At 56.5% G+C, this 27,254-nt stretch overlaps 8 protein-coding genes across 8 annotated transcripts; 4 read left to right on the top strand and 4 right to left on the bottom strand.

Annotated features, from left to right (window-relative positions):
- Nucleotides 1–1,482: 1,482 nt before the first annotated feature.
- On the bottom strand, nt 1,483–4,387 carry GCG54_00014058 (Transcription factor lepE; the record flags this gene model as incomplete). Its single annotated transcript, XM_045413900.1, has 3 exons — nt 1,483–1,542; nt 1,592–3,232; nt 3,665–4,387. 3 exons carry the CDS (start codon nt 4,385–4,387, stop codon nt 1,483–1,485), a joined length of 2,424 nt encoding a protein of 807 aa, XP_045269004.1.
- A 678-nt stretch (nt 4,388–5,065) lies between these two features.
- GCG54_00014057 (Aspyridones efflux protein apdF) lies at nt 5,066–6,408 on the top strand (the record flags this gene model as incomplete). The annotated part of the gene is made up of 2 exons (XM_045413899.1): nt 5,066–5,401; nt 5,449–6,408. The coding sequence occupies 2 exons, from the start codon at nt 5,066–5,068 to the stop codon at nt 6,406–6,408; spliced, it is 1,296 nt and encodes a 431-aa protein (XP_045269003.1).
- An 808-nt stretch (nt 6,409–7,216) lies between these two features.
- GCG54_00014056 (Dihydrolipoyllysine-residue acetyltransferase) lies at nt 7,217–8,701 on the bottom strand (the record flags this gene model as incomplete). The annotated part of the gene is made up of 2 exons (XM_045413898.1): nt 7,217–8,275; nt 8,399–8,701. 2 exons carry the CDS (start codon nt 8,699–8,701, stop codon nt 7,217–7,219), a joined length of 1,362 nt encoding a protein of 453 aa, XP_045269002.1.
- Nucleotides 8,702–10,554: 1,853 nt separating this feature from the next.
- GCG54_00014055 (Protein transport protein SEC7) lies at nt 10,555–16,166 on the top strand (the record flags this gene model as incomplete). The annotated part of the gene is made up of 2 exons (XM_045413897.1): nt 10,555–11,832; nt 11,886–16,166. 2 exons carry the CDS (start codon nt 10,555–10,557, stop codon nt 16,164–16,166), a joined length of 5,559 nt encoding a protein of 1,852 aa, XP_045269001.1.
- Nucleotides 16,167–16,381: 215 nt separating this feature from the next.
- GCG54_00014054 (uncharacterized protein) lies at nt 16,382–17,509 on the bottom strand (the record flags this gene model as incomplete). Its single annotated transcript, XM_045413896.1, has 2 exons — nt 16,382–17,319; nt 17,383–17,509. The coding sequence occupies 2 exons, from the start codon at nt 17,507–17,509 to the stop codon at nt 16,382–16,384; spliced, it is 1,065 nt and encodes a 354-aa protein (XP_045269000.1).
- A 1,165-nt stretch (nt 17,510–18,674) lies between these two features.
- Nucleotides 18,675–19,568, top strand: GCG54_00014053 (uncharacterized protein; the record flags this gene model as incomplete). The annotated part of the gene is made up of 2 exons (XM_045413895.1): nt 18,675–18,830; nt 18,888–19,568. Coding segments are annotated over 2 exons (837 nt in total), but the record flags the coding sequence as incomplete, so codon positions are not given.
- Nucleotides 19,569–20,164: 596 nt separating this feature from the next.
- Nucleotides 20,165–22,173, bottom strand: GCG54_00014052 (Nucleoporin NUP49; the record flags this gene model as incomplete). The annotated part of the gene is made up of 3 exons (XM_045413894.1): nt 20,165–20,945; nt 20,994–21,578; nt 21,674–22,173. 3 exons carry the CDS (start codon nt 22,171–22,173, stop codon nt 20,165–20,167), a joined length of 1,866 nt encoding a protein of 621 aa, XP_045268998.1.
- A 144-nt stretch (nt 22,174–22,317) lies between these two features.
- On the top strand, nt 22,318–23,537 carry GCG54_00014051 (Pre-mRNA polyadenylation factor FIP1; the record flags this gene model as incomplete). Its single annotated transcript, XM_045413893.1, has 4 exons — nt 22,318–22,509; nt 22,601–22,653; nt 22,719–22,951; nt 22,999–23,537. The coding sequence occupies 4 exons, from the start codon at nt 22,318–22,320 to the stop codon at nt 23,535–23,537; spliced, it is 1,017 nt and encodes a 338-aa protein (XP_045268997.1).
- Nucleotides 23,538–27,254: the final 3,717 nt, after the last annotated feature.

The raw sequence follows: 27,254 nt of genomic DNA, 5'->3' as shown, positions 1-27,254 counted from the left end.
TGATACCACTATGCGTCTGAGCCATTTCAGATACCCTCAATACTCTCATAATGATATCACACGGTCTCAATACAAACTTTTTTTTTATCCACACATTTGTCTTGCAGTGATGATCCGATCGTGTTCTGAGGTCATTATCCGATCGTCAGTGAGCTGGCGTTTTGGCTTGATGAATTGTTCCCCGCAATTGCCTCATGATTGAGCACATGGTCTAGACCTCACATCGCATCACGATTCACCTTGCTAGTCTGGACTCTGGAACCAGCTGAAAGCCCGCTATGACTAAGATCTATGAATACCTGGACGAAACGGGACTGTCGGCAGGAACACTCGGAAAAGCCAATCTACAGTATCATCAACCCCGTTGTGATGGATACGCAGTAAGCTCCCGCGGTGCCATAACAATGCACGCTCCGCCGGCAAAGTCGCCAAGCAACGTGAGAACGGATAAGTTCCGAGCACTTCACGTGCCTTGGCGTATTGCCTGCGTCAGGTTGAGCACCTCCAAGCGCCGCCAACGGCGCCAACGGCGCCATCCGGCGAACCAACGTCGGGATCCCCAGTGTTGTCACATCCCCGTGTTCCCCACCCTAATCGGACGGCCCGGAGGCATAGCCCTGCTTCGTGTTGTATGTTGAATATGTCAACCACAGTTGCGAGTAATTAGTCTAAATGAACAATTAACACAAACTGAATCGCACTTATGGACGTGCTTTGATACGGTCCATCGCCCTGATACGTCAGTAATTCACCCGATGATATTATCCGACGGTTCTCATCCGACTCATTACAGCCATGTGCACTCCTTGGCATGGGCTTCCCGGACGAAAGATAAGGCCGATGGCAGAGCGGCTGGAAATACCACGCAGCAACAACCCCACCGCAACTCCCCCACGGGGTATAGGACCTTTTGCGCGTGCTGGTCAGATGACCTGTGGACTCTCTCATTTGCAGATGCAATGTCATGACCCTTGCGCAGTCTACTATGTGGTATCTCTTCCACTCATGCCTGAACCCTTCTTCCTTAAAATGCTCTGACCCCAAGGAAATAAGACCGACAACGGGATACCCATGGCTTATCTAGTAGTCTATTACTAACTTTCATTTTTAGAGCAATATGCCAATTTCTGGAAACACCATCAGCTGGTCACATCCGCCGATATCCGCCCAAACGGCGAACGTCCGGCGAATGAGGCATTGGTGCTGATAGGGCACATATTGGGCAGACACACTGAAACAAGCCATTCTACGAAAAACATCAGATACAAAGCCGGGTATCGCATACAACATTACATGAGGTCCCAAGACCTGTCTCCGAGGTTTCCAAACAAAGAACCACCCCAAGCTCCTGTTCTAGACCTTTGCCCCCTTTGCCCCTTGATCCCCGACTCGGGAATACTAGTCCCTCCGTGGAACGCATGGAGCGGTTCATCTCAAGCGTCCGCCTCGATGCCCCCTGGAATACGAGCTAGACAAGCCAGCTTAGGGAAACATCATGTCAATGTTCCCAAAGTTCAAGGTCGAGATGAAACCACCATTATCCTGCCATTGTCAGCCCAGCCCATGCCCAGTAACGTGACACTTAACTTACCATGCTATCCCAATCCCACTCTCCCAACATGTCAGTCCCGACCTCGAAGTCCATGTCCAAATCGTGTATGTCAGGCGCCCCGATCCCCACCCCTTCTTCAGGGACATCATCCCCGACCAGCTCCTTTAACAAGTCATAGCACTCCGTGACTCTCTCCTCGCATGCCCTCTCAAAGTGCTTCTCGACCCGCTCGTCATCGACCCCGGCCTCGAGCACCTGCAGATGCGCCACGAGTAGCACACTCAGCGCGTGGCCCTTGATGTTGGTCTCGCCGGACTTGATCCGCGCCCTCGACCACCCAGCCACCGCGTCCAGGATCCCGCGAAACTCGGGCCCGGCAAAGGACATTGACGGCCCGTTCTTGATCTCGTCCTCCTTCTGGTGGATCAGCTCCAGCCCCACAGTCATGACGGCCTGGAACGGAACCGAGCGGTACGCCCCCGCCCCGTTGACCGTCAGCCAGAGGAAGTCCCGCTCCGAGGTGTCGGCGGGTCTCATCGCCCCGGCGCCGTCTTTTCCGGGAGTCAGGAGCGAGTTCTCGCAGAGGCGGAGGGCCGTGTCGACGGACACCTTACGGGAGAAGTAGTATATCGGGTTCCGCAGCGCGAGGGGTATGATCGGTTGGTGCAGCGCGAAGAAGAGGCGGTAGGTCATGAACTGCGCGTACCGCGACGCGAATTGTGATATTTCGGGGTGGCTTTTGAGCTGCTGCATCATCCTCTGGAGCGCGGAACTCAGCTCGCCGCTGTACCTCAACGTCTCCTCGTACACGGTGTCCGACCTGAAGTCGTTCACCCTCGCCGTGACCGCCAACCGCGCAGGCAACGTCGCGTGCAGCGCCAGCGGCACCGTCATCTGCGTGAAGGTCTTGGCGTCCTTGGGCACCGGGAACGCCGAGTCCATGTCCTCGACGAGCTGCGCGTCGTCCAGGTTCGCGGGCGGCTCGGTGTCGTAGTCGCGCGCCGAGATGAGCGGTGGTCCGCCCGCGTCGATGGCGCTCTGCAGCGCGATCTCGAGGATCGACGCCCACAACCGCCGGCGCATCTCTGCGCGGTACGGCGTCATCTTGACGAGTCCCTTGGGGTCGCGGTGCAGGCCCATGTAGATCGCCGTGCGGACGAGCGAGCCGGCCCCGATCCAAGAGAGGTCGCAGCCGATGTTGGCCGTGTGGCGGAGGTAGTGCATCAGGCAGCGGATCTGCAGCCCCGTCATGGTCATGCGAGACTTTTCGCACGGCATCATGAGCCAGAACATGCCCTCCCAGAACCACTGGATGGCGAGGTTCCTCAAGGTGAAGCGCTCGTCGTGGAAGGTTGCGCCGATGGCCATGCACAGCTGCATGAGCACGATGAAGGGCTCGTTCACGCCAGATGGGTCCTGCCAGTAGCGTTCGTACTCCGCCTTGAATGTCGGAATGTGGATAATGCGCTGGACGGATTCGAAGGTGCGGAGGTAGGCGTCGATGAGGGCATCTGCAACCTCGCGGCTGGGCATGTTTTTGCCGATGGATATGGTGGCAAAGGTAGGTGTGCGGCGGGCTTTGATTATGCGGCCTAGGTTTTTGCATTTTTCCAAGCCTTGGTAGAGGTAGGTTGTCTTTTCGTTTTCAAACTTCTTGGCGAAAGTGACTAGGCGGCAGAGCTAGATGTTGTTAGTTTAAGTTTCGAGGTTTGTGATGAGCAGAAAGGACTTGCAACGTTGTTGAAGATCTGTTGGCTCATCAGGACAGCTCAAGACACTCGTATCAACGGGAAATGATGAGACGGATGGGAAATAAATTATTTGGGTATAAGAAGAAAACACACAAAACAGAAGAGCTAAAGCAGAGATTTGGCCAAGTGAGCCAAGATGAGGAATGGGATACGTGAAGAGAAGGAGTGCTGATCAGGACAGCTCATAAGAGCTGCAGCAGCAGAAGGCAACAGTTCGGATGAAGAGAATGATGAGAAGATAGAAGAAGGATAAGAACAGAACATAAGAGGTAAGGATGAACGTTGGGGTGTCAAAAGAGCAAAGAGGGAGAATGACTGGAATGAAATGCCGGTGTAATTAGCGAAAAGACGAAAGACGTACCATATCAGCCGCATTCATCCAATGGCTCTGTCCAAAGAACCTCGTCTTGCTAACACACCCCCGGCTGTACCTCAACCCCTCCCTCATCACCGTACTCTCCACAGCCGTCGTCTCATCCCGGTCATCGCCCCTCACCATCAAATCAGACAACTGCTGCTCAAGCTGCTTCACCCTGTCCACGAGCGAGTTCACAGTCGACGACGAGCCATGGTTACTATTGCTCCCGGGCGTCGACGCCGTGTCCCTCGCACTCCCGCCGGGCACAGCAGCAACCGGAGCAGGCCGCGGCTGGATCACAGGCTGCCACAGCCCAAAATCCGCCGGGCCAGAGTGCTCCCCGGCGCTGGCGGTCAGCACGGGGATATGGATCGGCGATGGGTCGTCCGAGTCCGCGGCCCGCGTCGACGACGGGGCCGAGTGGCGCGGAGTGGGCAGGGGTTGGTACAGGATGGGCTCGGGGAGGGCCAAGGCTGCGGCGCCGGATTGGGGGAACCCGTGCTTCGGGCTTTCGTCCCGGTGTTTCCGCCCCAGGGTTGAGGTGTTGGTATTGGTCGCGGCCTGGGTTGTGTATGTGCATAGAGCGTTCTTGGAGCGCACGCAGGTGCCGCAGGGCAAGTTCCTGTCGCAGCGCACTTTGCGCCGGCGGCAGGCTTCGCAGGCCAAGGCGGGTCTGCGACGCTTCTTCTGCGCCGATGCCGAGATGGGTAGGGTAGGGGGTTCCATTATCCCGCGATGCCAAGTCGTAAAGATCTCTCCGAAGGTGGACAGTAAAAAAAAAGCTTGGTGGTGATGTGAGATGGGGGATAACAGAGAAGGGGGGCCGGCGGCGTGGGTTGCTCGGCCTTTTGTCTTTGAGCCCCGAAGGGAGAGGGCGGGATTAGAAGGATTGCTGTTGCCTGGGCGTGTGGGCCGCTGTCAATGGAGCATGAAAAACGCTTGAAGCATAGTTTTATCAGATGATCAGATAACGACGCGTCGTTGACGAGGAAAAGTCGGGCTTTAGGGTGTTGAAGATGGGTGATGCTAGTGCTTATCCCCGAGATGTCGTCGGGATTTCTGCGTCTGTGGTGTGTTCCGCCCGCCATACACCGAGCTTTGGAGGTCTCCAATTGGTCGAATGGGCGGTCCTCGAAAATGCCGAGGGCAATTTGCCGACTTACACGGTTGACCGAGAAGGATTCGCATGCCTGAGACTAGTGGATTTGTAGAGATATTCGCATTTTCTTTGTGTTAATGGGAACTTCGCAATGGCATGTCGAGATCTGTAAGGCTGGATGAATAGAAAATTGGTTTGTATATAACGGAGGCTTTCCTCACGATGAAAATGTTTTTGTTCTTGGGGTATTACAACAATCCAAATATTACGATACAAACAACACTGCTTTCAGAAAAGACAACAACATGAGCATCTCAAGTCAAACTTCAATCTCACTACCCAAGGGAGACCCTGAAAAGGCACCCGCGGCCACCGAAACTATCCCAGCCAAGTCTCAAGATGACATCGAGTTCCCCGAGGGAGGTCTGCAGGCATGGCTCGTGGCGATAGGAAATGCCTGCATCTTGTTCTGCACATCAGGCTACTCCAACACTTTTGGCGTCTTCCAAGCATACTACACCCTCCACCAGTTCTCCGACAAGTCTGCGGATGCCGTCTCCTGGATCGGATCTACGCAGGTGTTTCTGGGTTTGTTCGCGGCGATACTCGGAGGTCCGCTGTTTGACCGATATGGTGCCTGGGTAAGTTCATCCTCACGAATGAGATGGCGAAAACTAACACAGGCTAGGTCATCCGTCCCACGGCGGTGGTCTACCTCTTCGCCATCATGATGACGTCCCTCTGCACGAAATACTGGCAATTCATGCTCGCCCAGGGCATCCTCCACGGCACAGCCTCCGGCATCCTCATGTTCTCCGCCATGGCCTCAACCCCTCAATACTTCCGCAAGCGCCGCGGCGTCGCCATGGGCCTCGCTATGACCGGCTCCTCCATCGGCGCCATCATCTACCCCATCGTCCTCTCCAAACTCCTCAACGACTCGTCCCTCGGCTTCGGCTGGTCCGTCCGCATCACGGGCTTCATCATGGTCCCCGCGCTGCTCTTCGCCTCCCTCACCGTGAAAGCGCGCCTGCCCCCGCGCCGCACCAGCCTCCTCCTCCCGGCGGCCTTCAAGGACAAGCTGTACGTCACGCTCGTCGCATCCATGTTCTTCCTCTTCATCGGCATGTTCGTGCCGCTCTTCTACCTGCCGACGTACGGCATCCTACACGGCATAACGGAGGCGCTGGCGTCGTACCTCATCGCCATGATCAACGGCGCCTCCGTCTTCGGGCGCGTCATCCCGGGTATCATGGGTGACAAGGTCGGCCAGCTCAACGCGCTGCTCTTCGCGGGCGCGTCGACGGGCGTGATGATCTTCTGCTGGCCCGCGGCGACGACGCAGAGCGGGATCATCGGGTTTGCGGTGGTTTTTGGATTTTGCTCGGGGGCGATTATATCGGGTGGCGCCGTGGCGATGACGCTTTGCCCGAAGGATGTGAGAGATATGGGCACGTATATCGGGATGGGCACGGGGCTGGCGTCATTTGCGGCGCTGATGGGGCCGCCGGTGAATGGGGCTCTGTTGGATCGGTACGGGGGATTTGAGCAGGTGTCTATTTTCAGCGGTGTCATGTGTATGACTGGCGCTCTGTTGGTGTTGCTTGCGAAGGCGTTTACTCCTCAAGGGATGCTTGGAAAGGTCTAAGGTGGAGGACTTTGGTTTGGACTTATATATAGACAGAAGTGCTCTAGAGGTAATGTCTTGAAGTTACATGTAGTAAATAGGTGCTCTCATAGAATAGAAATTGTTGTGGGGTCACATGTGTTTTTTCAACTTGATATTCGCTGCTGAAAATCTTGGAATATGGTGCTGAGAATGAAGAAGTCAAGAGGCATTTCGCTGGTGTCTATCATACGTGCATGGGCATTGGACGGCTGACATCCCAAAAAGATCAAGTTAATTGCACACCGCAATGCTCATCCAAACAGCTCATCTTCCTTCAGGGTGTCGTCTTGCTCCCCCGACTGCGCATCCCACGTGCCAAATCTGTTATCACCGCGACAAGTTCATCCGATCTCTGGCCGGTTGCGGTTAGCCCACATTCCCCTCGACGCCTGGTTCGTCACAAATCTGGCACCACAGACACAAAAGCGGAACATTCCGATGGGGTTTAGCTCAAAGGTAACTGCTTGATTTCTAGGTAAATAGGAAAAGGAGACCAAATGTACAAGACAGAAACCTCTTCCGCACCCGAGATGCAGCATTAGTCAGGAGATCATTGTACACGGGAAGTAGGTTGTGGTAGGTCGTCGTTCCGTTGCCGAGGTCCCTGACACGTATGCAGGGGTATTCTCGACCGTCTTTCACTGCACCCTCCGCTTCTTCCTCCCTTTCGCAAACCACAGGTCGTATCCTGTCCTCGGCCTGAACGTCTATAATTCCCACGCCGGATACGCCTCAAAACTCATCAAGCCTCCGCCACGATCACGCAACTCAGTTTGTCGTCATCCATTTACAGAAGGAGCTCGAGGGGGTTCTCGAGGACCTTCTTGAGCTCCTTGAGGAACTCGGCGCCGACGGCACCGTCGACGACCTTGTGGTCGAAGCTGCCGGTGATGGTGATCTGGTCGTCCCACTCGACGCCGGTGCCCTCCTCGGTGATGGCGGGGACGGCGACCTTCTTGGTGGTGCCGATGGCGAGAATGGTGGCCTGGGGAGGGTTGATGACGGCGGTGAAGTTGTCGACGGCGTCGTTCATGCCCATGTTGGAGATGGAGATGGAGCCGCCCTGGTACTGCTCAGGCTTGAGCTTGCCGTCGCGGGCGAGCTTGGCGAGCTTCTTGACCTCGGTGGAGATGCCCTCCAGGCCACGGCCCTCGACAGCGGTGACGATGGGGGTGATGAGGCCGGTGGGGGTGGAGACGGCGACAGAGACGTCGACGGTGTTGTGCTGGCGGATGACATCGCCGCGCCAGCTGGAGTTGGCCTGGGGGACCTTCTTGGAAGCAACGCCGATGGCCTTGATCAGGAAGTCGTTGACGGACAGCTTGTACTTGCCGTCGGCGGTGCTGTTCAGAGCCTGGCGCAGCTTGAGGAGCTTGCTAACGGAGATGCTGCTGGAGACGTAGAAGTGAGGGTTGTTCTGGGTAGACTCCTGGAGGCGGGAGGCGATAACCTTGCGCATGCCGGAGATGGGGATGTCCTCGTAGGAGGCGACGGGGCCAGCGGCGGCGACGGGAGAGGAAGCGGCCTTCTTGACGTCCTCCTCCGTGATCTTGCCGCCCTTGCCGGAGCCCTTGACGTCCTTGATGTTGATGCCCTTCTCCTTGGCGAGGGTGATGGCGCCGAAGGAAGCGTTAGGGAAGCGGTCGAGCGCGGACTCGAGCTTGCCGGAGGGGCTGTTGTCCTCTGGGGCGGACTCGGGTTCGGGGGCAGGGGTGGGAGCGGACTTGGATTCCTCCTTGGCCTCCTCCTTGGGCGCGGGCTTAGCGGCGTCACCACCGGCGTCGGCGGCTGTGAAGCCCTCGAAAGCGGCAACGTCGGTGCCCTCATCGACGAGAATGGCAATGGGCTGTGCGGAAAGACATGGCGATCAGCTTGGTGTGCAGACATTTGGAGACAGTGGCAGCGAAAGTGGCGGCGACGAGGGCGACGGAGGACAGCAAACATGGAGCACCGTTGGGGTTGGACCTACGTTACCGACGGCGACATCCTTCTCGCCAGCGTCCTTGAGGATCTTGGCAATGACACCCTCCTCCTGGAACTCAAAGTCCATCTGGGCCTTGTCGGTCTCGATCTCGACGAGGACATCACCGGGGGCGATGCTGTCACCGGGCTTCTTCTGCCAGGCTCCGATATTTCCCGCCGTCATGGTGGGCGACAGAGCAGGCATCTTGATGACCTGGTGCGGGGGGTATGAGGCGTAACATCTCAGGATCTGGGTGCTGCGGACGAGAGTGTTGGGCAGCACGCGCCTTCTGAGGACCGTGGAGATCATTTTGGATGAAATAGCTTCCGCGGGCGCGAAAGCAGGGAGACTGGACGGAGGTGGGTTTAGATATCGAGGGGTATTCGACTCCAAAAAGACTCGTGGAGGAAACCGTCAGACGTCGGACAATTGACTTTTGCGTTCAATTGCTGGACGGGTTGAAGCAGACTCGACGGGGACTCGAGGGGGGGAGGGAAGGAAAAAGGGAAGAGGCGACGGGACGCGGGATTATTTTTGGGACGACGAGGTTTGATGCTCGAGATTGTCGGACGGGAATCTTTCCTTGGGGCTGGAGTTTTTTGCGTTGAGCTCCGTCGCTGGATGGAGCTTGAGACGCTAGGCCCGATTGGGTCTTAGCGCGTCCCTACAAAATACGCCGCAGGGAGGGCCGTTAGCTGCGACAGATTTTTTAAGGGTGCACCGAGCACCTTCACTGAGTGTTCACTGACTGACTGACAATTTTTAGTGAGTCGGGTGGTCAGTGCGCCGACATTCAAGGGACGGGACTGGACCGTTGGTCGCTAAAAGAGTCCAGCGGTTCAGTGGGCGGTAGTGGCCAGGTTTCGCCGATAATTGTGGCCTGTGGCCGGTGACCGGTGCATCGAACGACGAACTGCGAGTGAGTCCAGCCAACCGGGTCCGCAGTCGCAGTCGCCGTTGGTTGGTTGCACCCAGGCGGTGTTGTTAATGACCGAGTGACAGCGAGAAGTGACCTCCAATGACAGTGGTTGCGCTGAGGAAGTTCTCGGACTTGGGTGGGAATAAGAACGGGAAAACAAGGGACGAGCGCCTAACGCCGAAGGGCTGCAAGCCAATGAGAGGCCCGAATTGTCCACAGCGTGGGGGCTCATCAAGGTCTCCATTAATTGGCTCCCGTCGCCTTCGCTGGCCGCTTCTAAGCGCAACCGCGAGCAGCAGACGCGATGTCGGAAGACTGCCAGTTCTGCCAGTTGCTGCCACAGTGGTCTGTTGGTTGCCTTACCTAATGAAGTGGGTCATGCTTCGGAGTGGACGCTTACCTCAGCGCTTCATAAAAGCATGGACCATCAGGCCCCATGTCTACCTACCTTAGGTAGCGAGAGAGCTGACATAATGACGCAGCACGCACTGCATCCTCCCTGGCTCAGTCCGCCACGTAAACCACATGCTGCACCGGCGCGACTGGCTCCAGCTTGCAGCAGCTACATTAAAGATGGAGACTATCTACAGTAACAATTGATGTTCAATACAGTGTTTGAAGAGGGCCGATATCCCAAGCTTCTGCTGCGTACTAAGCACAGTGCAGCTCCCTCTCCGTGCGTCAGGAAATCTGGTATCTTATCCCCAGAACCAAGCTACGTACCTTGTTGGTGTCCTCTCGCTGGACAGCGGCAGCAGCAGCACCTAGCAAGCAGTATCCGTACGCCAGCAAGAGCCAGGGGTCCCTCCATTCAAAGAAATTTGGACCGTCACTGCCCCGTGCTGGCCATTTCGATTTGGATTTCGATTTGGAAGACCCCTTCGATACGGAGAGCCGCTCTCTTCATTTCACAACGACCGTCATCTAACACCCTCCGCCCGACGACGACGACGGAAGCTCCCCTTGTGCCGCCGCGACGACCTTCCCGTCCTTCACTCCTCAAGGACGCCGTCGCCTCCGAACGACACGTATCTCGCATCGCCGGGCTCTCCACGAATTACCTACCTTAATACCTACCCCCTGCCCGCCCTGCATATGCGCCTGCGCCCCTCGATGACCGGCCCAGCTCAAGCTTACCTTCGACTGCATCTGCTGGAGTAGATCAACCTCCGACTTCCTCTCCTGATCACGAACTCGTCCGCCTCGAAACGCGAATGGCACTTTGGCCTTCCATTGCTCCCCCATGAGCTCCCTCAAATTCCTCACCTCCTCCCTGGAGGCCATCGCGGCTTCCAAGGAGGCCCAGAGGAACAAGCAACTCACCGAATCCCTCCAAAAGACCCTCGCCGCCATCAAGGAGAGCGAGCCCAATTTCCCGGACCCAGAGATTGTCTTTGCTCCGTTGCAGCTGGCAACAAGGACAGGCAACGTCCAGCTCGCCACCAGTGCACTCGACTGCATCGGCAAACTCATATCATATTCCTACTTCACCGTCCCGAGCGCACCCGACGGCCAGCAAGATGCTCCAGCCGACCGAGCTCCCCTCATTGAGCGCGCCATCGATACCATCTGCGATTGTTTCCAAGGCGAGACGACCGCCGTCGAGGTCCAGCTGCAGATCGTCAAGTCGCTGTTGGCCGCCGTCCTCAATGACAAGATTGTCGTGCACGGCGCCGGTCTCCTGAAGGCCGTTCGTCAAGTATACAATGTCTTCCTGCTCTCGCGGAGCACTGCGAACCAGCAGATGGCGCAGGGCACCCTCACCCAGATGGTTGGCACCGTGTTTGAGCGCGTTAAGACCCGCTTACACATGAAGGAGGCCCGCCTCAACCTGGACAAGCTGAAGCACAGCTCGAGCAACGTCACCTTTGAGCAGACCGAATTCGCCAATGGCGCAGCCGTTGCTGGTGAGGGCGACGAAGAGAGAGAGGACTCCCCGGCCCCAGACGGTGCTGAGCAAGAGCCCGCCAGCAACGCAGAGAATGGCAATGGGAAGCTGACCCTGAAGGACCTCGAGCACCGCAAGAGCTTCGACGATTCCCACTTGGGCGACGGTCCCACCATGGTCACAGAGATCAAGCCCGGAAGGAAAGCAGCCCGATCCGTGTCCGAGCAGTCCTCTCCTGAATCGACCGTTGACGACAACGCCGACGACCTGGATGCGGAGGACGAGGTGTACATCAAAGACGCGTACCTGGTCTTCAGATCATTCTGCAATCTCTCAACCAAGGTCTTGCCGCCCGACCAGCTATACGATCCTCGCGGCCAACCGATGCGCTCAAAGCTCATTTCCCTCCACCTTATTCACACACTGCTCAATAACAACATTGCCGTCTTCACTTCTCCAATCTGTACCATTACCAACTCCAAGAGCAACGAGCCTACGACCTTTCTTCAAGCGATCAAGTTCTATTTGTGCCTCAGTATAACGCGGAACGGAGCCAGTTCTGTCGACAGAGTGTTTGACGTGTGCTGCGAGATCTTCTGGCTCATGCTAAAGTACATGCGGGAGTCTTTCAAGGTGTGTACTGCAGCAGTTGTCTCGTGGAAATGTCATGCTAATACATCGCACAGCTGGAAATTGCAGTCTTCCTCAACGAGATCTACTTGGCATTGCTGGCCAGGAGGACAGCTCCAATTACCCAGAAGGTGTACGTGGTGAACGTTTTAAACAGATTCTGCGCAGATTCACGGGCCCTGGTTGAGACATACCTGAACTACGATTGCGAGAGGAGCGTGGACAACATCTTCCAGACCATTATCGAGGACTTGTCCAAGTTCTCAACAGCTGCAGTGCCGGTGACACCCGCCCAGGAGCAACAGTATGAGGAGAAGAGCTCAAAGAACGCGAACGGAGGTGATTGGCAACTGCGGCCCATCCTGCCACCACCGCTCTCGGTTGCGCAAATCGCACCTCAAACCGAACCCGAACCTGAGATTCCCAAGGAGTATGTGATGAAGCGGGTCGCCTTGGATGCTCTCGTGGACTCGCTGAGGTCAATGGTCGACTGGTCTGCTGCGGTACGACCTGATGCGAATGGGGTCAGGCCGGATGGTGATACCAGAAACTCCGAAGATCTGCGGCCCTCAATTGACCCTAGCATGAGCGACAACCCGTCGCGCTTCGAAACACCCCTACCGTCAACACCTGTCTTGGAAGACGACCCTGCATTCCTGGAGAAGGCGAAAGCGCGGAAGACAGCCATGAACAACGCGATCAAGCAGTTCAACTTCAAGCCCAAGAGAGGAGTGAAGCTCCTTGTTCAAGATGGCTTTATCCCAAGCGACAACCCGGCGGATATTGCCAAATTCCTGCTCACCGAGGACCGCCTCGACAAGGCTCAGATCGGTGAGTTCTTGGGTGAGGGTGATCCCAAGAATATTGAGATCATGCACGCCTTCGTCGACTCCATGGACTTTACTAAGAAACGATTCGTCGACGCACTACGTACCTTTCTCCAGTCATTCCGCCTGCCAGGAGAGGCACAGAAGATTGATCGCTTCATGCTGAAGTTTGCCGAACGTTACGTGATGGGTAACCCCAACGCGTTCGCCAACGCCGACACCGCCTATGTTTTGGCGTACTCTGTGATCATGCTCAACACCGACTTGCACAGCAGCAAGATCGCTAAGCGCATGAGCAAGGAGGAGTTCATCAAGAACAACCGCGGCATCAACGACAACGCGGACTTGCCCGATGAGTACCTCCTAGGAATCTATGACGAAATCGCCAGCAATGAAATCGTGTTGAAGAGTGAGCGCGAAGCTGCTGCGGCCGCTGGAGCTGTCCCGCCACCATCTACCGGCATCGCTGCTGGTCTTGGTCAGGCGCTTTCCAACATGGGCCGCGACCTCCAGAGAGAGGCCTATCTGCAACAGTCTGAGGAGATTGCGCTCCGATCAGAGCAGCTGTTCAAGACTCTCTACAAGAACCAACGCAAGAATGCGCAACGATCGGGTGTCAAGTTCATACCCGCTACCTCTTTTCAACACATCGGGCCCATGTTTGATGTCACATGGATGTCGTACTTTTCTGCACTGTCAAGCCAGATGCAGAAGACCCAGAACCTTGAGATCAACAAGCTATGCCTGGAGGGCATGAAGTTGGCAACCAAGATTGCCTGCGTTTTTGACCTGTCGACCCCCCGGGAAGCATTCGTATCCGCATTGAAGAACACTACGAACCTCAACAACCCGCAGGAGATGTTGGCCAAGAACGTGGAGGCACTCAAAGTCATCCTGGAACTAGGCCAGACGGAGGGCAATGTGCTACGTTCGTCTTGGAAGGATGTTCTCATGTGCATTAGTCAGCTGGACCGACTGCAGCTCATCACCGGTGGTGTCGACGAGAGTGTTGTCCCTGATGTGTCCAAGGCACGCTTTATGCCGCCTCAGAGAGAGAACACCAGCGACTCTCGCTCATCGACACAATCCAAACGCCGAAGGAGCCAGCCACGACCGGGAGCTGGACCCCAAGGCTTCTCTAGCGAGATTGCATTGGAGAGTCGATCCGACGAAGTCATCAAGGCAGTTGACAGGATATTCACAAACACGGGCAACCTCAACGGAGAGGCCATCGTCCACTTCGCTCGGGCTTTGACGGAAGTCAGCTGGGATGAAATCAAGGTGTCTGGGTCGAACGACTCCCCACGTACCTACAGCCTGCAGAAGATTGTCGAGATCGCCTACTACAACATGACGCGTGTGCGTTTCGAGTGGAGCAATATCTGGGATGTTATGGGCGACCACTTCAACCGTGTTGGTTGCCACAACAACATCACCATCGTATTCTTCGCCTTGGACTCTCTCCGCCAACTCTCCATGCGTTTCATGGAACTCGAGGAGCTGGCTGGTTTCAAATTCCAAAAGGACTTTTTGAAACCATTCGAACATGTTCTAGCCAACTCCACAAACATTGCTGTCAAGGATATGGTGCTGAGATGCTTGATCCAAATGATTCAAGCCAGGGGCGATAACATCCGCTCGGGCTGGAGAACAATGTTTGGTGTGTTCACCGTGGCTGCCCGTGAGACCAACGAAAGCATTGTGAGCCTTGCCTATGAGAATGTCACACAGGTTTACAGGACCAAGTTTGGAGTGGTCATTTCACAAGGAGCCTTCACCGACTTGATCGTTTGTCTCACCGAGTTCTCAAAGAACATGAAGTTCCAAAAGAAGAGTCTCCAAGCGCTGGAGTCGCTCAAGTCCATTATACCTCGCATGCTTAAAACACCAGAATGTCCTTTGTCTCAAAAAGGACAGTCAGCAACCGGCGATATCCACACTTCAGCAGCAGACACACTGCAAAGATCCCAGAACCGCACGTCAGTGGAAGAAGGCTATTGGTTCCCAGTCCTGTTTGCCTTCCATGACGTGTTGATGACTGGCGAGGATCTCGAGGTCCGATCCAACGCCCTCGAGTACTTCTTCGACGCCTTGCTGAAATATGGAGGCGAGTTCCCACCCGATTTCTGGGACATTCTCTGGCGCCAGCAGCTGTACCCCATCTTCATGGTGCTGCGGTCCAGGCCTGACCTCAACAACGCGCTGAACCATGAGGAGCTATCTGTTTGGCTTTCCACCACCATGATCCAAGCCCTCCGAAACATGATCACGTTGTTCACACACTACTTTGAAGCGTTGGAGTACATGCTGGACCGGTTCCTGGAGTTGCTAGCTCTTTGTATTTGCCAAGAGAACGACACCATCTCCAGAATTGGCAGCAACTGCTTGCAGCAGCTCATCCTGAAGAACGTCGCGAAATTTTCGCATGAGCACTGGACGAAGATTGTTGGTGCCTTCTGCGAACTATTCGCTCGTACGACAGCTCATCAGCTCTTCTCCGCCACTACCATCAACTCAACAGCTTCAATCGATCTGCCCCCGAACGGCCTCGAGTTCGCCGGTCCTCTCAGCCCCACCGCTGATACCACCCCGGTCGACGAGGAGTCATTGAAGATTAACGGCTCTGAGAAGAACGGCGACGACGCTGACACGAACTCAGTGACAGCGCAGGTCGGCACGGTAGAAGAAGACGACCTCAAGACCCCGACAGCAGCGGCTCCACCCCAAGCCCAAGCGCCATTGGAGGAGTTCAAGCCCTCATCAAACCTTCAGCAACAGCCCGTGGTCGTTACAGCCGCCCGCCGGCGCTACTTCAATCGTATCATCTCACGATGCGTTCTTCAGCTGCTGATGATCGAGACGGTGAACGAGCTCTTCAGCAATGACACCGTCTACTCCCAGATCCCCACGGCGGAACTCCTCAAGCTCATGGGACTGCTTAAGAAGTCTTACCTGTTTGCCAGGAAGTTCAACGCCGACAAGGAGCTGCGGATGCGCCTCTGGCGCGAGGGTTTCATGAAGCAAGCCCCGAATCTGCTCAAGCAGGAGAGTGGTGCCGCCGCTACTTACGTCGCCATCCTCTTTCGCATGTATGCAGACGACAGCGACGAGCGCGCTTCGGCGCGCGATGCGATCGAGCAGGCCCTGATTCCCCTGTGCAAGAGCATCATCAAGGACTTTGTCGCGCTCGAGGAAGACAGCCAGCACCGCAATATCGTCGCCTGGCGCCCTGTCGTTGTCGACGTTCTTGAGGGGTACGCCGCCTTCCCCGTGACCTCGTTTTCTAAGAACATTAAGGAGTTCTACCCGATGGTCGTGGAGCTTCTCGGCAAGGACCTCACGTCGGACCTGCGCACCGCGCTGCTCCTGGTGCTCCGCCGCGTCGGCGAGGTCGGTTTGGGTATTGAGGGGATGACCAAGGTGGACGTGGACCGCAGGGACAGCATCCTGAGCCACGCGACGGACGTGGACGGGCCCGAGGGAGACGCGTCGGCCAGGATGAGGCGTTGAGTTGGAGGTCCAGCATACAAAAACCAGGTGTAGCACAGGAAGAGGCGTAATGGATAGATTGAGGGGGAATCATTTCATGTAAAATTATTGTACCCGGCTCGGATTGCCGAGGCCTTTCGCAGTTCGTGTCCATATTGAAGACATCCATCTATGCTTGTCCCAGACCAGTGCCATGCTTCCTAAACGCCTTGCCATGTTTTGTACGGTTACGCCCCTCAGCCGCGTGCAGACATGATGTCCCGAATAAACGTCCTCAACTGCTCCGACTCCTCAGGCACAGTCCGATCCGGCAGACTCCTCAACGCCTCCTTCAGCATCTGATCGTCCTTACTCGCCTCCCTCACCAGGTCCCGCAGGATCCCCAGTGTCCGGTGCGACTGCTCCGCCACCCTCATAACACTCACCAGCGTCTCGAAGAAGTCGATCAGGCTCAGGTGCATCAGCGTATCCTCCATATCAACCATCTTCAGCGCCGCGAGCTGCAGCAGCCCGACGTCGTTGGACCCCGTCAGCTCGGGGAACTGCGACGTGCCGACCTCGACGATGTTCAGGCTCGCGAGCCGCGGGAGGACGCGCAGGATGCGGCCCTGGGCGAGGGACAGCTGGTGCTCGGACAGCTTCACGTCTTCAGAGGGGTCTTCGCCGCGAGCGAGGGCGAGCACGAGGCCGAGGGGCTCGCGGTCGTGGAAGAGGCGGCGCCACATGCGGCCCTGGCCTGGCGCGCGGCGGCGGACGAGGTCGGTGCCTGCGAGGCTCGGGAGGGCGGCGGGCGGGGGCAGTTCGCAGTCTGTCTCGAGGAGGTCGCCGATGACGCGGGAGGCCTTCTCGCCGACCTCGACGTGCGGGGAGGAGAGCCAGCGGCGGAGGAGCTCGAGGACGACTTTGGGCATGAGGGAGAGGATGGCGGCGTCGGAGGGGGTGGCGGCGGCCTTTTCGAGGATGGCGAGGGCGAGGAGGTTGGCGGAGGGGGCGGGGGAGCGCAGGGCGGAGATGAGGGAGGATTCGTCGGCGAGCTGGAGGGTTTGGGTGAAGGGGACGGGGGAGAGGAGTTTTATTGTGAGGGAGACGATGGGGGCGGGGTCGTGGGGGGTTGTTTTGAGGATTGTTGTGAGTTTTGGGAGGAGGGTTGGAAGGAGGGGCGGGATGTTTGATTCTGTGGCGTTGTTAGTATTTCGAACAGAGGTAACAAGGGAAGGAGAGAGGTGGAATGACTGACCTGTGAGTTGGAGCTCAATGTCGTCGACGATCTTTGGTTGGAGGGGGGTTTCGGGGGAGGCGACGAGGTCGTCGAGGTGGGCTGTGAGCTCGTCGAGCCCAGTTATGGGGATTGTGTCGGTTGCCATCTTGGGGACGACGGGGTCTGACATAGAAATTTCTGGTGGCGGTGGTGCGGCTAGGTCGAGGCGAGAAGCGGAAATGAAGTTAGTGATGCCTGTAAGTTGGAGGAGCTGTTGGAGGTTTGCGGATGGCGGGGGGAGCTGGAAGCTTCCTGCTCGGTTTAAGGGTCCCCGGACGCTAAGATAAGATAAGGCAGCCGCAAGCTGCGTGTGCTGGGTGCGTAGCGCTTGGGTGCCTTACAGGGGTGGCGGTAGCGGGGCAGCGGCTTTCAGTGGGAAGGGTGACGACCCCGCTACGTGCCTACTGGTCCAGCTGTAAGTGACGGTGGCATCATGGCTTTTAACTCAAATATTCTCTTTTTTTGCTTGTCTTCTGTCAAGTAAAGATGTGCCCTAGTAATTATGGGATGAGAGGCTTCAACGGGTGTGGCATTGAACTTCCATAAGCATGCCGACTCTCGTCCAAATAAAAATCTGAATGTAGCGGCAGCTACTACACTAGATAGCTGAACTTATTCCAACTCGGAGATTTCTGCCGTCGCTCTTGGCCAGTATCCCTACTGCCTGGTTAGTTCTCATTGAAGTAATGTCGCTCCTTGACCAAGCATAATGGAGGCTTTCGCCACGTTGAGCAGGTGGTCGTTTATAATTGCAATGAGTTTACTATTCTACAAATACTATGGAATGATGAAACTCTGGTAGTATTATCAAAGATGCAATGTGTTTTCCGGCATCATTCTTTCTTGATAGCTGCTTACACAGATTGTTGTCTTCGGTGAACAGACACGGGGAAGCCACACCAGCCACCTCAGCCAATCACAAGCCACCATTACCCCAATTGACCCCGCTAAAAAATCAAGACGTCCAACTCCAGGTCGGCGCCAACCATGACTGCATCTCCGACTTTGACTCCTTTTCGTTCGACTCATAGAACAACCTTGCTGCACTACGCCAAACGACTCTTGACAACTCGTTGCAAATTCCGATCTAGTCACACCACTTTCCTGCGATAAGAGAGACATAAACGGTACGTTAATCTCATAACTGAACCGGCCGGGCCCAACCGTCAACCGCGGCACGCGAGCGAAGCGAGGCCAAACCGCCAACCACCCTGCTGCAATCCAAGCAGACAACCTCTACACCATACAATCGCTAACAACCACCCACACAGAACCCTCAAGAAAGCACACATAAGAAACGAGCGAGGACCATGTCGCGCGGAGGACGAGGCGGAGGACGGGGTGGCCGCGGCGGCAAGACGGGCCCCCAGCTGTCCTGGGACAACGGCGAACACGCACCCGACACCCGCCCCTCAGAGCTCTTTCCCGTACGTCCCCTCCTCCCTCTCCCGTAGCTCCAACCCAATCTAACATTCCCGGTACAGCAATACGCCGTCCCGACAGCGAAGCCCCTCTCCGCCCTCGAACAAGCCAACGTAAACGCCTTCCTCCTCTTCCGCCGCCAGGTCCAGGACGGACCGCTATACACCCGCAAGCGCACCTGGGGCATGGACCCGTCCAACACGCGCAAGCTCTACGGGCAGGACCAGGTGAACGCAAAGTACGGCGTGCGCACGCGCGCCACCGCGGACCCCTTCACGGGCGTGCCGACGTACTCGCAAAAGTTCGCCCGCCCGGAGCGCGCGCTGCCCGAGTTCGGCTCGCGGCCGTTCTGCAAGGAGTTCTTCCCCGCGGAGCTGCACGCGACGCTCGACGGCGACGACGTCGCCCCCGGCGAGAAGCGCCGCGGCGGCGAGGCGAAGCGGTTGCGGCTGTCGCGCATCACGGCGCTGCCGACGGCCGAGGACGTGTTCCAGGTCGAGGAACCCGCGGCAGGGCCTGACGGGGCGAAGAAGACGCTCGAGGCGCTGGAGAGGATGCCGGATGCCGAGGGCGCAGAGGGCGAGGAGGAGTGGGAGGAGGGCGGCGAGGAGGAGGAGCAGGATGTGGAGTACGACGACGAGGATGCGGGTGACTACGACGCGGAGAATTACTTTGACGACGGGGAGTTTGGGGACGACGATGGTGGGGATGACGACCACGGCGGCCGCGAGGGGTCGTATTGATCGTGGCGAGAAAGCGACGGCGTCATTTTTTGAAGGAACGGAGGGGGTAGCGAAGGCGGAAGGATCTGCAGAGACTTTGCCTACCTCACGAGGAATGAGGATTAGCATATCAGGCGTTGGGCGGATGAACGGCTTTGCTGAGCGGAACAGCTCCCAGATACCCATCATATACAACAGACACACGAGCATTGAATTTCACACATCGAGACTGGACAGATTGGTGAGTCAGGGGTATCTGACATTGGGTATCAACGACCTGTGCCGCCGTGCTCTATGTACTTTACAACGCGACTCCCCACGCCTGTGACGAAGCGCTCTTCTGGCGCCATAGCCGCGACATTGCGTATTTCGAGGCTCCAATCTTGACGGCGTTCTGGGCGAGGAAATGCCACCGCAACTTGAATGCCGCGTGAGCCGACGTCAGCGGTAGCTCGGAGCCGGATTTTGTGCACGAAGCTCGCTCGATTCTGCTATGTTGCCGGTGTATACTTTTTAGCCATCCTGAACGCCAAATGCTTCCCGCAACCCTTGTGCCAAGCGTCACGTCCCCGGAGCCAAGCCTCATCATTACTTTAGTCCAACATTCACAAATCTCCTCACTTGGTGGGGTACTGGCGCTGAAGCTGGGTCAGCTTCTCGCGTACATCCACAATGCCACCCGCCGCCTCGTAAATCTTGTCACCCATCATCTTGATCGTCTCCAAAAGGTCGAGGACCATGCTGAACGCGGGAACCTGCGTCTGGTCGCGCAGGGCGCGCACCCGCTCGTAGAGGCCGTGCTCGACACCTGGCATGTGCTGCTCCATCTCCTTGATCTTCTGCACCTGAAACTGATGCAGCTCCTTCAGCCTGTCGGCCTCGTTCGAGAAGAGGGTGAGTACATCCTCCAGATTGCGGTCCTGGTTGCCGTTCGGCGCGTTACTGCCGGTTCCACCGCGGGTGAGCCACGTCTGGTGGTAGTGTGCAGGGAGCTTAAGCTGATCGGCGCCAGCAAATGCCATCTTTGCGATGTCCGCATCCGACTTGACAAGATCCTTCAGGTGTGCCAGGGTGACAATATCCTCGTCCAGGGTCGTCTTGACGCCCTCGTACTTGCGCTGCAGCCAGGTGACGTCGTTGGTGAGCTGAGCAAGATCGCCGCCATGGGCCGCCATGAAACCCCTGATCTCGGACGCGTGGTTCATGAAGCGCTGGATCATGGTGTCGCAGTTCTCCATCTCGGTCTGCAGGGACTGCTCGAGGTCGTTGAAGCGGGTCGTGCCCTTGACGTTCGAAAGGTCCACCCTTACACCGGGAACGGTTTGCTGCGTCGTCGACTGACCCATAGTCAGGCCGGGAGCTGTGTTGTTCTGTTGCTGGGTAGAAGCGCCGCCGCCACTTTGAGATGTTAGCAGGAGCCACGGAGAGATTGACAAAATCACTCACAAAAGACCACCAGGCTTGGCTTGGCTGGGGGCAAGACTCGAGCCGAAGAGGCCGCCGCCACCTTGTTGCGGTGTCTGCTGCGCTTGTGTGTTTGTGTTTCCGCCACCGAATAGTCCCGACGGTTGCTGCTGAGTCGTTGCTAGCGACTGGCCAAAGAGGCCACCTGCCGCTGGCTTCTGCTGGGCCGCTCCGAACAGTCCTCCGCTCTGTTGAGGTTGCTGCTGGCCCGTCTGCTGCGCCGGTGTCTGGTTTCCAAACAGTCCTCCCCCCGTGGTGCCTGTCTGGGCTGTGGTGTTCGCCGCCTGGCCGAAAAGCCCTCCCGCTTGCTGGGGCTGGGCCTGAGGTGTTGATGTTGTCGCTCCGCCGAAGAGACCACCGGCCTGTTGCTGGGGCTGAGAAGCTGTGGTAGATGCACCAAACAGGCCGCCAGTCGCGGGTGTTGATGGCTTATTACCGAACAGTCCTCCACTTGCAGCTCCAGTCTGGGTTCCGCCAAAGAGACCGCCGCTCGTAGCAGGTTGTGCCGTGGCCGCTGCGTTTCCAAAGAGTCCTCCACCAGCTGCGGGAGTCGACGAAGGGCCGGCGCTGTATTGATACAGTGTTAGCAAGATGTCGAGGCACAGCCCAAGGGCAAGACTCGGGTTTGGCAATGCAGTGACCTGAAAGAGGGCAAAACATACGCAGCATTGGCAGCACCAGTGTTGATGCTCAAGCCACCGCCAGTTTTCGCACCGAACAGCGACATGTTGGCGGTCGAGTTCTCTGGTGCAGTAGGGCCAGTGGTATTATCGTTTGCGATCGAGATGAAAGGCGAGGCCGAGGTCGTGTTCGAGGTGAAAGCCGGGGTAGGGTGAGGCTGATGGCCGTGGACTTGAGCTCCTGGATTGTTTGTTGCTGCTTCTTGGCCGGGCTGCTGTTGCTGCTGCTGCTGTCGCTGCGCGGTCAACGCGAAAGAATTGGCGGCAGGGACTTGAGGGCACGGGCCACCCGCAGCTTTCTGAGCTGCTGCTGCCTTTGCCAGCGTGGATTGCGATCGCCTGGGATTGGCTATTCGGCGTTCTGAGATGCCGCCTCCGGGGTTCCACACCGAAGCCGCCAGACCGGGGCGCTGATTGGGCAATGCTGACTGCACCTGCTGCTGCTGCTGCTGCTGCTGCTGTTGATGGCCCGTGCCTTCCATCTGGATGTCCTGGGAAGCTGCTGCCGCTGCTGTTGCTCCTGCTGCGAAAGGCGTCGTTGTGAAGCCTCGACCAAAAACACCACCACCACCACCACTGCTTCCACCACCAGTTCCAAACGTAGAGCCGTTCATCGAAGTCGCAAAATGGATATCGACGAGGATGATGATTTTTACGCGCCCGAGGAGCCGACTGTTCCTGCGCCTGCGCCTGCGACCGAAAATGCTGCTGCACCCAAGGCGCCGTCGCCAAAAGTAGAGTCCAAGAATGACGAGTTGGAGGAGGGTGAGGAAGAGGATGAGGGCGGAGCCATGGACGAAGACGATGATGAAGACTCCGTAAGCTTCTGCCTGCACCTCAGATCGCTCTGCGTATCTGTAGGCCGCCCGTGTATAAGCCAGTGACTGACTGTTCTGGCGCTTTCCTCAGGATATCGACATCATCACCGAGCGCAAAGACGGCACAAAGGCTGCACCCCCAACGTACGTCTCAACAACCACTCACCAGCACAAAGTTAAAGACCTCTTTGAAGCTCATGAAACCACAGACAATCGCGATACAGCGACATCAGAAACATTCCTCAAAGGTCCGCCTCCAACGACATGCCTGTCAAGGCCGCACCTGCCAAGGAGGAATCGCCAGCTGCCTCCGACCTCCCTCTGGGTGTCCCTAGTGCCGACAAGGCTGCCGCTGCCGCTTCCAAGTCCACATTCGACGTCAACGCGAACCCTCCCTACCCTCCTGCGGGCAAGCCCATCACCGCCGTCAACATTGACGAGGGTAAGCACGACCCGTCCCGCGCTTCGCAACCCAGCTAACCTGGTTAGACCTCCCCGAAAACGAGAAGCCCTGGCGCAAGCCCGGTACGGATATCAGTGATTATTTCAACTACGGCTTCGACGAGTTCACCTGGGCCCTATACGCCGCCAAGCAAGAAGCTGTCCGCGGAGAGTACAACGCCGACGCTATCGCCGCCGGCAACAAGAAGATGATGGAGGACTTTGGCATGATGATGATGGGCGGCATGAACATGCCCGGTGGAGGAGCTGGCGCCCAGCAGGCCCAGGCAGCTGGTATGGGAGGTATGCCTGGTGGCGGCATGGATGGCATGCCCCCCGAGATGCAGGCCATGATGCAGCAGATGATGGGCCAGGGCATGGACCCCGGCCAGATGGACCCCGCCACCATGTCTGCCATGTTTTCCCAAGGCGCCAACGCCGGAGGCCAAGCGGGCCAGCAACAGAACTTTGGCCAAGGCGGCTTTGGAGGAAACCAGGGCCAGTACGGCGGCTACGACCAGTCGGGCATGGGTGGCAACCGCGGTGGCTTCGGCGGCAGGGGCCGTGGTGGACGTCGCCAATGGTAAAACATCAAAAAAGCTTGCTCTTCGTATGTGCTGGCGGTTGTCCGGCCCGGCTGGCGTTCTCGGGATAATGGTGAGGTCGCAAAATGGTTTGCTTTAGGGTTTCTGGATTGGCCACGGAATTGGCTCAAGCAGGCATAGAGATACCCTGACAATTGATCTGGCATTTCTACCACAGGCAAGCTGTTTTGCTACATCTCAGTGACGTACAGGCGGATTGGGCTGTTGGTGGGGCAAATGCTTATTGCTGCTTCCCGTTACTTGTCCCAACATTTTCGTTTCGTTTCTCGCGGAAGCTTGCATGGCGGCCCAAACGCGTTTTCGTCACGAGATTTTCTCATTTGCGTTTGCCGTGTTTCCCATCACTGCATTCCCTCTATCTCCTGCCACCTTGTGATCTCCTACCCAAACATCTCTCCATGATGCTGTGCCCGCCGTTGACCATGCCAACGAATGGCTTAAAAAGCCGCCCATCTTTCTCTGTCGTCGTCTCCAGATCAATCGCCTTCATCATCGTATCTTCCACTACCGGGGCTGAGGCATGGGCCTCTTTACCGTATCCCCGGGCCCTCCCCCGCGTCCCCGCATGCAAGTCCTCATAGGCCATGCCGACAAAAGGCTTTAGAGTCTTCTCATTCAAATCAACCAACTTCGTCATCGTATCTTCTGCTACCGAGGCGGAGAAATGAGCCTCTTCACCAGATCCTCGGGCCCTCAGCCATGCAGCCTGCAGGTACTCATTGATGATACCCAGGCTACGTGTGGATGAGCAAACGCATCGCTGTGCGGGGCCGTTATTCTAGTATCATTGTGTCCTTTGGGTGTTTGGTCGGAGACATCGAGCCATTGTGTTGGCGTTCCGCCAGAGGATACCAAGTGTAATCTTCGTACCTTGGTCTACCATGGGCCCTCGCACTTCTGGCGGGTGCCAATTCCAGCTCGAATTACATCGTCTGTGAGACAGATGCCTCCCGGACATTGGCGCCCTGCTCGAAGATCAGATGACTGAGAGAGGACTGATCGTATTCCCAAGCGGAAGAAAAGTCGAACCCAATAGAGTTCGTCACTACTGCCGCGCTCTTAGAAGCAATCTCCCTCGACTTGGTCCTTCGGTGTTGGCCGCAGACGGTCACTCCGAGTTGCACAGACAACAATAGTTATAAGGCCTCTGACGCTGACTCTGGGAAAGGAGCCTCAGTTCCCGACTGAGACGTTGGTGTACACTGGGGGTTGGGTTGGGGGTTTTTGTAGTACAGCCTCCCCAACGCCTTTGGAGTTGTCCCCGAAAGCACGCAGTCTATACGCAGGGACAGGAAGATTGAGACCATTCCAAGGAAATCGACCGTCAGCGACGGAGAGTCGAGGGAGAATATAGAAGCCAAAGTCGACCGTCTAGGGCAACGCCTAAGTGGAAGCGATTACTAGTACCGCCTGCTACGGATACTTCAGCTTGATCATTTTCAAACCGAACTGAGTACAGTTCATTGAAATTTCTGCATCCACTCACATGGCGGCTTCTACCATGATCGATCAACATGGGTTCTCCAATCCGAACGGAACCGGATATGGTTTTGTTCCGAAGGCCCATTGCCTTTAAGGAAACTCGAGGGGAAGCTTGCTATTACCTTCCTTGTTCCGCCTCACCATCATGAGATACCACGGGCCCTTGAACTAGAAACACTCGCCCAAAAAGGTCATCAGATTGGTCGATGAAACCAACACGCCAGATACGGAATCTACAGTGTCAACACACGTCTCGAGTACGTGTAGACTGTCAACAAGAAGCAGTTTACTTGTCTCTACTCAAGACAGCACACGACACGATCGTTCGTTGGGAGACGTCGTCACATACGGGCAAGAACGAGGAGTCGAATCCTACCTAAGGAATAAGCGATATTGCGGAAGGAGCAAACGCTTCCGGCTGTTAGACGTAAGAACCTAAACCGACGTTATCGCAGTTCGTCGATATTGCTGCCGCTTTCCACAGCGATCACTATTACTACCTTGTATTGCTACGCCACGGGCCCTTGGCACAGATACGCTTCATCAGAAGCACGAGTATATTTTCCCAGCACTGTAGGCTGGAAGGCAGTTGCCACGCAAGCTTTGGCGTTCCGCCGAGATTCGTCATGGAAGGCAGATGGGCCGCCGGCCATGCGACACTCGGCACGCCAGGTCGGTCTCGCTAGAGCTAAAGAGCTCCCTACATCCCTCCTGGGAATGGCAAAGATCAGGACGAATCCATCTCCTCAGGGATGGAGGGTATCGGCATTCCTTCGACGGCTCCCAACTGCATGGCAAACGTCTGCCGTCCTGGGGCCATGGGAAAAGTGTGGATGAAACGGAGGAGGGCGGCTACACCAACATGTTCTTCAAAATAGTTCTTGCAGGCATGTAGCTTACAAGCGAAAACGCGGAGCACGACAGTCAAAATGCATTACCACCTCCGGCCGCGAGGAAACGAGACCTGGAGGCTAGAGGTACGCGGTGGACAAGCCAACGGACTCAGCCGGCGAGGTGATCGACCACCGCCTGCTGCCGGTGCTTTGTTTAGAACAACACCGGTGTTCCAGGATCTGTTACAGTTGCCCGCCTTCTAAATCGTCTTCATCTTCTTTGCGAAGAGCTGACCTAAAAGCCCCTGCGCGTCTCACACGTCAAATACAGAAAAGAACACTTTCTTTTCCCAGAAAACAGCACAAACAACTTCAGAATAAAACATCAGACTCGCGAGAGCTTTTGTAGAGCCGTCTTCCAGATGGTTTGCATGGTGTCCTACACAATGAAGCGGGAATAAGCGGACTACCGCGATGCACACATCCCCCAGGCCCAGCTTCGCTCTTCGTTGCGATCTAAAGCTCAGCTTTTTGCGCCCCGAGTAAATTAAGCATCTACGGCAATTTGCCAGATGAGGTATTCAGAGGCTTTGTCTCACGTCTGGTAGCCGTGGCAAGAACATTGGAAGAGTACTGAGGCATCAAATCCGGGCCCGTTGGGGGCCAACCATAGTGTCGATGAAGCCAACCTGGGAGCATGACGTCCCCGATTAGCCTCGTTAGAAAACACAATTGGGCGGCAGTTGCCCAAGCTCCAGCATTATTCCCGTGTCCATAACTACCCGCAAGCTTAAGGGGCAGAAGGTCAATAAGCTCTTGTTTGCGGAGGTTATGGGAGAAGGCTGGCCTCACTGTATCACAGCCCCATCATGGGAAGGTTACCAGGAGCCATATAAGATCCGTAGCTCCGACCTGATTTTCCTACCTTGGCGCAACCTTCAAAAACAACGTCGGACCAAAACATCAGACTCATGAGAGCTTTTGTTGAACCATATTTGAGATGGCTCGCTGGTGTCCCACACGGTGAAGCGGGGCAAAACAAATGTCCGCATAGGGCTCGTCTCGCGGCTTCAACTGGGATGCGACCTGAAAATGTACTCTTTGCGTCGCGTACACATACGACGTATCTACAGCAGCCTTCTGGAAGCAGTCGACAGAACCTCCATCTCATGCCTGGTATTCCTTGTACCACGAGTATGGGCGTGGTGGATGTTGAGTCCGGGCCCTTCGATAATCAGGCATAGAACAACGACAAAGAAAAGATCACACGAGAACATCTTGGTCGGCGGAAATCCATGGCTATCACTCCATGTTGTCTCTGTTCTGAAAAAACGGAATGGCATTATAAGATTATTGGAACCCTTGGTACCAAAGAGCTAAGAGG

The sequence above is a fragment of the Colletotrichum gloeosporioides genome (assembly GCF_011800055.1).
Source record: "Colletotrichum gloeosporioides strain Lc1 chromosome Unknown consensus_14, whole genome shotgun sequence".
Taxonomy (NCBI): domain Eukaryota; kingdom Fungi; phylum Ascomycota; class Sordariomycetes; order Glomerellales; family Glomerellaceae; genus Colletotrichum; species Colletotrichum gloeosporioides.
The sequence above is the reverse complement of the archived record's forward strand: the minus strand, read 5'-3'. Positions and strand labels throughout refer to the sequence as shown.